General features: G+C 38.9%; 1 protein-coding gene across 1 annotated transcript in view; it reads right to left on the reverse strand.

Moving 5' to 3' along the window:
- LOC146463004 (peroxidasin homolog) overlaps positions 1-8,989 on the reverse strand; it is an 11,518-nt gene extending 2,529 nt beyond the window's left edge. The window contains exons 1-7 of the mRNA XM_085084942.1: positions 8,917-8,989; positions 8,241-8,298; positions 6,065-6,680; positions 4,679-4,916; positions 2,085-2,266; positions 1,117-1,412; positions 1-13 (exon numbers count right to left, since the gene is read on the reverse strand). The exon at positions 1-13 is cut by the window's left edge and continues 550 nt beyond it. Of these exons, the coding sequence (XP_084941068.1) occupies positions 1-13; positions 1,117-1,412; positions 2,085-2,266; positions 4,679-4,916; positions 6,065-6,680; positions 8,241-8,257 (1,362 nt within the window). The 5' untranslated portion in view covers positions 8,258-8,298; positions 8,917-8,989. The remainder of the gene's footprint in view (positions 14-1,116; positions 1,413-2,084; positions 2,267-4,678; positions 4,917-6,064; positions 6,681-8,240; positions 8,299-8,916) is intronic.
- Positions 8,990-11,083: the final 2,094 nt, after the last annotated feature.

Consider the following 11,083-nt stretch of genomic DNA (forward strand, 5'->3'; position numbering starts at 1 on the left):
TGGAACAAAGATACTGCAAAAAATGAAGGTAACAATTTGAAGTTATAAATAGCGTAAGAAGTGTACTCTGTGAGTTAATCTTCTTTAAAGAAGCTCAAGAAGTGTGCTCTTGGAGTTAATCTTCTTTAAAAGAAACTTTCCAATTTTTTCTGCTTGTCTTTCTCTTCGTTTAAGGCCACTTGGCTCTTAGTTCTTTCTATGATTAATTTAATCTAGCAAATACATCTACTTATTATTTATTGCTCAAAAAGTGGTCTGTTCAGATGGATGCAGTTTATTTTTAATTTGTTGCATAACGATCAGTATTTTCGACAAGTAATGAGTAAATATTTGTCCTTTGAAGACCCAAGTCTCCGAGATACATAGTCGAGAGTGAGACTCCAAGTCGTTCCATAGTAAGGCGGAATTGAATGATGACCCATTACTTACTTCTGTTGCCTCATTTACATTTAAACAGCAGGACTATTATATGTAAATGACCAGCTGTGAATTGGAGAATTCCATGTAGTTTTATGGAAAGTAATATATCGAACACGAGGAAAAGGATTTCATCCGATTTCCAAACATTTAGAATTGGTTAAAAAAAATTGAGGAGCAACCAAGTTGCTAAACCAACTTTGAGTGTTTGGAAATCGGATGAAATAATCTTCCTTGTGCTTGATATCGCTTCTCAAACCATTAATACTGTATTGGGAAAATCGAAAAACAAAAGCTCTTCAAATATTATGATAATTAAGATGATATTTCCAAAGGCCTTCTTCACGTAATATAAGTGATTTCCTGTGTTTTCTCTGCATGAATTGCTAGTGTTTGAGAATTACATTTCCACCTCCTAGGTACTCAAAAGCCATGAATACCAAATCATATCCAACTAGAATAATAGAAACTCTCAATTCTACTGTTATTGCTCCTCTGACCACAAAGTACTGGAAGTCACATGACTAGCCGAATTGACGTCACGTCTAAGGAAGGAGGTTCGCTTCCTCTTGACCCATTTACCTAGGCTTCTCGAACTAATTAGTAAATCATGAAAGTAAAGGTTCGTAAATGGTATCATTGTTCCGAAAACTAGGTTATAGAGTTACTTTTGAAGAATATTTATCAGGTTTTACTTACGGGTCAACCTGCTGAGAACGTGTCCTAAACAAGCCAATCAAAATGCCTCCAAAAACATTGCCTCCTGGTACAAAGAATCGAGATGGGTCAAAAAAGGTTCTGGTAGGTATTTCACTCGGATCGCCAAATCCCATTCTCTGAAAACGACTGTTTAAAAGAACAAAGTCGTTGCGAATTAGGGTGTGGCCCATTCTCAGCGCGGCTGTAGAGAAGCTGTTTATCATTGCTGCTGTTACTCCTGGGTCGTATCCTGTAAAGAACCCTTCTTGTAGCAACAAAAGTCCTTCGCGTTCCCTCTGTAATAAAAATATTTGGGTTATGCCTCTGATGATGGAAAAAATTTAAATCTGATGGTATAGCTTATCGCTAAAACCTGCTGCAATTGAAAACAATTGATGAGGGAGGCAATATCATGAAATGTGTCACAAAGGAAACAAGTGGGACCTCTATCAGACCATTGGTCTTCTGGTTGTCTTTTAGTGGTCAACAGAATAATTCTGGGGGTTGTGTGCGGCAAGATAAGGGACTTCATGCTATCCGGAGAGCAATTTCTATATATCGCTGTGGAACTGAAACCAACAATGGGTCGTCTGCCACACACGACTGTCAGCCTAGTACCCCTGGGGGAGGGGCTACTGGGACGGTCAGGTTCTCTCCAATGTTTGGTTTGTCAACAGAGTTGGTGACTAAAGGTAATTTGGCCATCCTTAAAGAGATTTGAGAGCTGGCGTTTCGAGCGTTAGCCCTTCGTCAGCGTGAAGGTTCCTTCCTAGATCCAGGGGGGAGAGGTCAGCACTGTGTGTCTATGTTGAGACTTAGCTGACAGTTGTGGGTATGTTTAGTTAAATCTTCTCAGATATTACATTTCACGCCTTGCAGTATGACATATAAAAAGAGCATTATTATGATTATTAAATGATGTTCAATAAAAGCGCAAGCAAATTTATAATGTGTCATGTCATTCTTACCAAAGGCCTGTCGAAGAGTACTTCAAGCCACTCATTGTAGGTTATATGTTGAAGCTCAGCAACCACGATTTTACGCGCCTCTTGGAACAGTCTTTCGTTACCCCAGGTTGGATTCAACACGTGCAGAACATTGGCAATACGATTGTGTTCTCGAACCCATATGGTATGAATCGCCATAAGAGCTATAAAAAAACGCATGATTAGCTGGTGTTGTCGTTTCACAAGCAGTGACGGCTTTGCTACGCTTTAGTAAAAGAAACTTGCTAAATTTTAAATTTGAGGTGCTTACTGCAAGCAGACCGTTTTCAAAGTGACTTCTGCAGCCTACCGTATTTTTATTCACATATTTCTTGATAAATTTGTGCTTTTCCCGAAATGAAGAACGTTGCATATCATGGGTACTCGACACTAATGTACGCAAAGGGCAATTCCGCAAACAGAAAACAATCGTTTGGCTTTGATTCGCGGCCGGCTATTTGTGAATGGCCATAAAATTGAGGTGGGCATAGAAAAAGAGCTAAAAAGCTATGACATGGTACAGTGAGATGAGGACGTCCACGCCGTCCGGTCCGTAGCCCGAGTCAATTTGATTAACTACTGGATCTTGGTACATCGCAGTTGGTCCATCGTCTTGATGAACCAAGCCCTGAACCCCCGACAGATTTTAAAGACCTTGAGCACTTTCTATTCAGCAAAAAATTCCGGTTCAACCAGATTAAGTGCAGATGAAACAGTGAAACCTTTCTGGAACAAAAGGATGACCATCAGAGGTTCTCAACTGTTCCTGTAAAACCGGTCAGACCGGAAATTACAGTCCCATTTGCACAAAATTTCCACTTCTACGTTCTTGTCATCATTCATCATTGCCCCATCACGTGAGTTTTTTATCTATCAATGAAAATGGCAGTTTTGTACTGAATGTCAAAAAAGTATTTCCATTTGACACGAAAAGTTTCCTGGCCCAATTTTCAATCGAAAATTTTGGCTAAATGGATAGCGCCTAAGGGCTTCTATTAACGTGTGGAGAAAACCATAAAATGTATTCTGTATTTTTCGCAAAGTATACTGGGGCTAGATTCACGAAGAACTGCTCCTTTAAAAATGTTATTTTTAGAATCACAATAGATCGATGTTAATAAACAATACGTAGGATGAAGATTTGTGAAGAGCAACTACATCAGAGAGGACGGGGTCGTAACCAAATTGTTGAGTGACCTAAAATGGGCATCCCTGGATACACGAAGAAAGTGCCGCCGTTTAAAAATATTCTGAGTCACTAAAAGGCAGGAACGCAATCATAATACCAGCACACTTGCGAATACCACAGATATAATATGAGACCACGGGCTATTATCAATCCTAGTGCATGAGGGGACTGATATACAAGAACTCGTTCTTCTCAAGAAGTATAGAGGAGTGCAATGAACTGCCACTTAACATTCGAAATATACAATTAGAGCCCCCCCCCCCCCCCCCCATCTCCCACCCCTTCAAACTTGACCTGCTGGCACATTTTAACATTAATTAATTATAATTATATTTATATATGTTTCCTCTGCACGTGTATAAACACCATACACAGCACTGTATTTTTAATAATGTGTTAAGTATATACATCAGCACCAGCACATCGTGACGTGATGGGAATGCTCGTGAGTATGGCCCTGGGCTCTGGGTAGAACACATTGGTACGGGAGTTTTTTCAGAAACTGAGGAAATCTCACTCAGTTTAGAGAATATCGCAGCCTTTGTAATCATCAAGTAAAAAACAGGTGTTGAACACCTGCTTTCTTTCGAAGAAGAAATGAGCTTCAGTTTGAAAAACGGGCGAAAAGTAATATCTCAAGAATTTCTTCCATTTGCTAAGCGTACGCATGTGAAATTGAGTTGTCGAAATACTATTGGCTACGGGCCTTATCAGGTAACAAATGTTCTTCAGTGAAAGAACTTGAGTTCTTCATCAGGTAACAGAATGAGTAAAGATCTGCAATAAACACTATGTTCCTTGAAGAAGATATGGTCCACTTGATGTAAAAAAGATCTCGGAAGGTAACAAGGCACCTCTCCCTTAGCCAAGGAACCAAATTGCCCAGAAGCCCTTGTTATTAAAGTGCACCTAACCCCAAAATGTTTTTTTCTCTTAAATAAATCTTTACACCAGCTCGAAACATATTGCGCTATTTAGCCTCTTTTTTATAACCAAATCTTGATTTTTTATAGGCTGTAAAAGTTACGAAATCTAGCCATCATCTGCCCCATGACGGAGCTAGTAAGGGGGCATGGGTCTATTCCTAAATTGACGTCACAAACTGGTTTGCATTGTATTAAGTCTTTGTGAAAATGCATGCAAAGCAGTTTGTGACGTCAAGTAAGGAATAGACCCATACCCCTTACTAGCTCGGTCATGGGACAGATGATGGCTGGATTTCGTAACTTTTACAGCCTATAAAAAGTCAAGATTTGGTTGAAAAAAGGCGCAAAAAGGCTCAATGCGTTTCGAACAGGTGCAAAGATTTAGTTAAGCGAAAAAAAAAATTGGGGGGTTAGGTGCACTTTAATCAAGTCAAGAGTAAATGTCCAGGAGTGTCTCATACCTTGATTTTCATTTACCCGAATGTCGCCAGCAAAAAAGCAAGGTTTATTTTCTGGATCAGGTGATCTACAGAAATCTTCTTCGCCGGCGGCAGGAAGAATAAATTCCCCTCCTGAGTTAATGAACGGTTCAACGAGTAGAAGTCCCAGATTTGCTACTGGGTTACGAAGGCTGTTCGCTCTTCCTTCGTCTGAGCCGTACACTTGAGATCCATCAATGTAAGAGGTGACTTCGTTAATCTGCAACAGAAATATAATGAGTCTCTGTTAAATATTGTGTTGCTGGCACGACAGCGCCTATTTTCATTCACCGAGGGTGGGGGAAGGGGGACTCTACGGAATTTTTGGAAGGGCTGTGCGGCCAGGTTAAACAAACCCTGGCCCTGTTTCATACCAAGATATGCAAGTTTTGGTACCCTTTTACAGACTTGGCCTGTAAAATTTCTTTCAATTTTAAGACCTGTTTCTCTAAAGTCCCGGTAACTTTCCGGACCCGATAAGTGTCTTTGGTGATCTATTTTTTTTAACGTAAGTCAATTTTTTTTAGCTTTGAATACTAAATTTTAAAATTTTATAATTCTATTAAAACATTGGCCAACTACCATGCCTGTTATCACTGTGTTATCGGCGAAAAAACATTTAAAAATATACTTATTGGGCCCGGTACGTTACCGGGACTTTCGAGAAACGGGCCCCTGGTCTTAAAAATCCATACTCTGTCTCAAACTCCCTACTTCAAACCAAAACTGCTTAAAAACCATACTGGCTTGGAGCCGCACCTACCCTGCTTTATAGCTTCGGAGGATAATGATTTATTATTCAGTGAACGACACAGGCATACTCGGAAAAAGGAAATGCGAGTACTCCTAATAGGAGTCGAACCTAAGACCTTCCGTTTACTAGTTCGGATGCTCTACCACTGAGCTACAAAAGACTCGTGGGAGCTAAGGCCATTAAACTAGGTTCATGGGACAAACATCCTGCATACTGCTAGGATTGGAATGTCAATAGCTTATAGAGCGGAGTACTCCACCCTCCTCCACCAGAAGACGATTTAATAGTCGCTTTTTCTCAGGCATGGTATAATGGCTGATATCCCATGGCCGCTAAGCCAATCAAAACTCTGAAATTAATTCATTATTTTCAATAATTCAGATTTTAATAAAATACGTTATTTGGAACTGAAGAATGTTCTTATTTCATTCAGATTTCTTGGGACGATGGTGCAGTGGACCTTTTCCTTCTTTCCAAGCTACATTTATCATATTAAGGAAGCTGTAATTAAGGTTTCATTTTCAACATATTTTAAGCTAGATTGCATTACTTATGTACTATTTATTTACTTCTGAACCTGTGCAATGTATAGAACAAAAGCATTGACGTATTACCTGCTCGCCTGCATGATTTACAAATGATCTCCTAAATGGAATACACTGAGCGCTCTGATTAAATCTTAGTCGATCATCTGGGTTCGATTGGCTGATATCAATTCCATTGCACTCGGGTATATTTCGAATACACGGCTCATTGTTGACCCCACAATCTACGCCTACGGGTAATGGTGCTAATTCTGTCAAGGTGATGTCATGATCCAAGAATTGTCCCCAGGTCATTGTCAAATGAGTAAAATCCGGAGCGGAACTGTTTAGATTCCCAGTAGTTGCTCGAAACACTGCCCGACTAATTCGTCTGGCGTTTGAAAGTTCGTTCCCATCTGCCGCCAACTTTCGAGGTTGGAAATCTAGTGTTTCATAAGCAGTGGGTGGTTCTAGGTTTGGCAAACGTCGCAATGGTTCATCGGCAGCACCACGGGTTATCTTGCACAGATTGTTGCATGTGCCGTCAAATGTGCGATACCGGCGCTGCAAGCATGCTAACCGGACTTTGAGCTCATCACAGTTTCCCAAGCTGAGCGTTTCCAGGACTTGCTGCGCAGCTGCTGCAGAGGAAGACGCTTGACGCACCTCACACACGGCAATAATCAGTAAAATACCAAGAAGAAAGCTGGAGAAGAAGAAAGAAGAAGGTTTAAAGACGAGTGAAATGCCTTTTTGTCACAATCGTCCGAAAGCAAATACCAAGTGCTGCAAGTGGCTTAAAGCACCTAGGACCTGAATCAGAACGTAACCAATAAAAAGCAAAACAGAGGCAATGAGACTGAAATACCTCAGCTTTGTACCGCGAGCTAATGATAACGTTGCCGTTCTACAGACCCTTTTTTGTTATTTTATTCCCGTTTGATACGCTTTTGATACACATTGCCGTCACCATGGGTTAGAATACTCCCACACTCCTATACCTGCCAACTTTTTCTGAGTCAAACGCGTGAGATTTTTGCCTCGTCATGAGCGGGATTTCCGAAAACGTCCGAGCCACTTTCGAAGATTTCCGACGATTTTACGAAGACTTCCGAACGTTGCCGAGAATGTCCGAAGATATTTGACGACCTTTGAACACTTACGATTCGAACGCATTGTAGACATTTGAAAGCTTTTGCGATTGTTATAAAGGGCAAAGAAATAATACATAACAAATCTGAAATGAAATGAAGTTTTTTTAGAACAACTCGTCCGGATTTGTGAGTCAGACGTGAGAAATTGTCCTTGATGCGCGAAATCGCTGTCTTTAGTCCGCAGGCGTGAGACTTGGCAGGTATACACTCCCATTGTAAAATCAAAGCTTTACCACTCTCTACTACGACAATAGTAATTGTCGTTGCTCTTCTTTGACTGGGTATTTGAACTTTGGACGCTCCAAAAGTCCCTTTGAGATCAATTCCAAAAATAATTCTACTGTACTGGGAAATGCTGACTTATGGAGGTTTCGTGTCATAGGCTCCCCAGACACATTTTTGTCTTTAATTCAGGTAGTGTTCCATGGCTGTGGCCACTGCGTCGAACAGAACTAATTAGAACTGAACGGTTTCAAACATATTTCCTTTGTACAATATTGTTAACGTTTAGAGAACCAGTTTAATCGGTCGGTTTGGGTCTCAAGATTAAGTATACATATTTTTGTCTCTTTCTTGAAAATTCCGAAATTCCACCACAAATTAGTCACAAGAAGCGGGATCTATTGAAGACCGTTAAGACATATTTCTTTTGCGCATATTTTTGTTTTTCGAAACCTGGTGAACCTTACCAAACACTGAAATTAGTTCTCAGTCGTAAGCGCTCGGTCTTAGCACCAGTATGCACAGATGGCAAAATTCGACAAAGGAAGTAATAAAGTATGGGTACTAGAGTAGTCACAATCAAGACTCAAATCGATCCAGTTGCACAAGACCTTTTTGCATTTCACGCCCATCTCATCAGCTCCACAGGTATATTACGAATTCACAAAAAAGCAGCTCTAGTTCGACAGTGGCTTGACAGCTCAGTTGGTAGAGCACTACACCGGCAGAGGTCATGCGGTTCGAATTCCGTTTCAAAACCTGAATTTTTTTTCTGGCTTTCTTTCCACAGCTTCTTAAGTTGAACACATAACTGCGATGGTCTGTAATTGATAATCTTTACGTCAACACAAGAAATGAAAAGAAAATATAAAATAAATTAAAATTGTTACCTTGTTGAGAGCTGCATTTTAATGCAAATTTCAGTTGTTCAACTCAACGTCACTAAACCTGTAAGATAGGAATCATTTTACGTTTTATTAGCTTTCAAATATTATATCGGCTAACGTACGAGGTCTTTCTAACTGATTATCTGAGTTACGTTTTGGTTCGTCGCTGTCCGTGCGTTGAAAGAATCGCAAATATAACAAGAATAGGGTATTGAAAAGACGACGAAGCATATATAATAACAAATAAAGTACTAGGATGTAACAGAAATTACTACTTAAATTTTCCAAATTTCGCTATCCATCATTTAGGACTTTAGAAAGGAGGCTATCGGCGGGAGTTGAAGTATGTCACACTTCTACTTCAAAATTTCTGTCGAGTGTTACAAATTTCAGTTCGCATGTCAGTTGAATGAGCGCTTGTTCAAAAATGAAGCTTTGTCCACTAAAACAATTCTAAAAGAACTTAACTAAGATAGATTAGATTAATTGTTTGCTTTAATTCAAGAACCTGTCTTGATACAAGAAACTGTACATACTCGGCTAGATTTCCCTACTGGTTGCTAAACTGACAGCTAGTTAGGGTATAGTAAGCAAAAAATTGTTACGTAAACAGCAACCCCACTTTTGTAGCACTGAAAAGTTTGTTAGAATTCAGTTCTAAGAAAACGCCACTACTGACCTGAAAAGTTTTGAACTTGAGTTACGAATCCTTCCACTGAAGATGTCGATTGAACCACCAAAGTCGCTCCTCCAAAGGAAGTGCTAGGTAGGGTTGGTCGCCCGCTCTTTTTATGCTAGTTTAGGACTCATTAATTCACTACCCATGTGGCCAATGATTCTAGCTTTGTCACGAACGGAAACAAGAGAAATCTTGATTAGAACAACTAAAATATATTGATCGTAATTCTGCAACGAGATGGTAGCGATAACTGCTGGGGTCCAGCTAGAATTGTCAACCGCAAAAATCTTATATGGTATCATAGATAACGACCACCTTTGTAATTTAACTAATCACCTCCTACTAATTGCGAAACACTATATATATTGTTGCAGTATTAATGAAGAACCTTTGTCTTTTAGTACTAATAAACAGTAGTGATAAGCGAGGCTGAAATCGAAAAACAAATATCAAGAAGGACTAATTCAAATAAACGTTATTACAATAAATCACGCCGGGAAACCTTTAATTGACAAGAGGTTTGTAACCTAGAGCTGTATATTACTTTTCTTTGTACTTTGTAAGATATAACGGAAATAAGCAAGCCATAGTAGTGAATGTAATTGTATTCTTTTTTTTTTTTCTTTCGTTGTATTCTAGTGTATTGTAAGTATTATTTGTAGGTATTGCACAGGTAATATAGATATTGTCAATTAAAATAATAATAATAAAAAAAAGATAACTGAGGTCCAATACTTTGTTTATTTGTTTGTGTTTGACGTAGGAACGTCGGTGGAGATTGTTGTAAATGTCAGTTTTGAGAAAATATGTCGGAGAAGACCAACAGAGATCAAAAGCGGCCGACACGCGATGTGACGTCACAGTGCCCAGCCCTAACGTTTAAGCTGCTGGCCGATTAGGCAAATTAAAAATGACTGAGCAATTTGAAAGTATATGATTTTTTATTTATTTTTTGTTTTGTTTTGTTTTATTTTTATAATATATTTATTTTTTGCGGTCTATGTCAATAAAATTTCAGTTGGAGTTTCCATAACCTTTCCCACTGCCTATCAACACCTAACATTTTTTTTTTAATTAAATTGCATGGACTTCTGACCCATTACCTGTAATATCAACAGTAAATTATCAGTTTATATTGACGAGTTTTCGGCGGAACAAATGTTGGATTGCACAACCACTATCCACTGACAGCAAATGAGTTTGATATGAGTTTCAAGACTGCACACTTGGAAAAGAACAAACCCGCCTTAGTCAACAGTTGCTCTTTACAAAAAAAGGAAATTTATGAACGTGTTAGAAACCAAAAAACAGGCTTTATTTTTAGCTATATTCAAGGGAACACTCTATACTTCGCTGGTCTAAATATCGGAGCTTTTTATCTGAAGTCCAATACTCTGTTTATTTGTTTAGCTTTGTTCGTTTTGTTTTAGAGGCTTATAGATCTTAACACCTCTTGTTAAATTAATCCCTCGCGTGACCATGATTCAAAAAAAAAAAAGACTCCAGCATGTCAAGTCTCTAATGTACTGGGTTTAGTAGCCCATTTCACAGTAGCTGTTAATTAATATCAATCGATCACCGCTCTCCGTGAAGAGGGTCGCACTTAAATTTTCCAGATGCCATTAGTTTAAAATGAAGAGAAACAAAGTTTACAGATCGATTTAGAGTACTGCTCAAAGGTCTTAGAGGAAGGACTTTAGACCTCTGATACAAACAGTTGTTTCAAGTTTGCGATTCACTAAGAGAAATTCTGAGTTAGAGCATTTGGCGAATCAGTTAACGTCACCGATCAGAGAGCCTCTGTTAAATTGCTTCAAAATGGTAACTTTTAAAACTAATGCCACGATCTTGTACAAATAATTATTGTCGCTAAGAATATTTTACGGTCCTATGCCGCGTTGTTTGGAGTTGAGATTTTTCGCTTGAAATTGGAATATCTGTACACCATAGTACTTAAAAACAATTACATAACAAACACCACGAAATAATTAAGAAATTCCAACACAAGAAATCAGTAAGAGAGGCTCATTCAACAATAAAGACCTTTTTTAGTAAACAATATTCTGTTGGTCAACTCCAACCAAAAAATTTAAGACGTCTTCGTAGAATTGTTCTTTGCACGTACACCTTTCCGATAGGACATTCAAGTCTGTTGCCGTATTTTCAG

This window comes from Pavona decussata, unplaced genomic scaffold, assembly GCF_977016875.1.
Source record: "Pavona decussata unplaced genomic scaffold, jaPavDecu1.1 SCAFFOLD_182, whole genome shotgun sequence".
Lineage (NCBI taxonomy): Eukaryota > Metazoa > Cnidaria > Anthozoa > Scleractinia > Agariciidae > Pavona > Pavona decussata.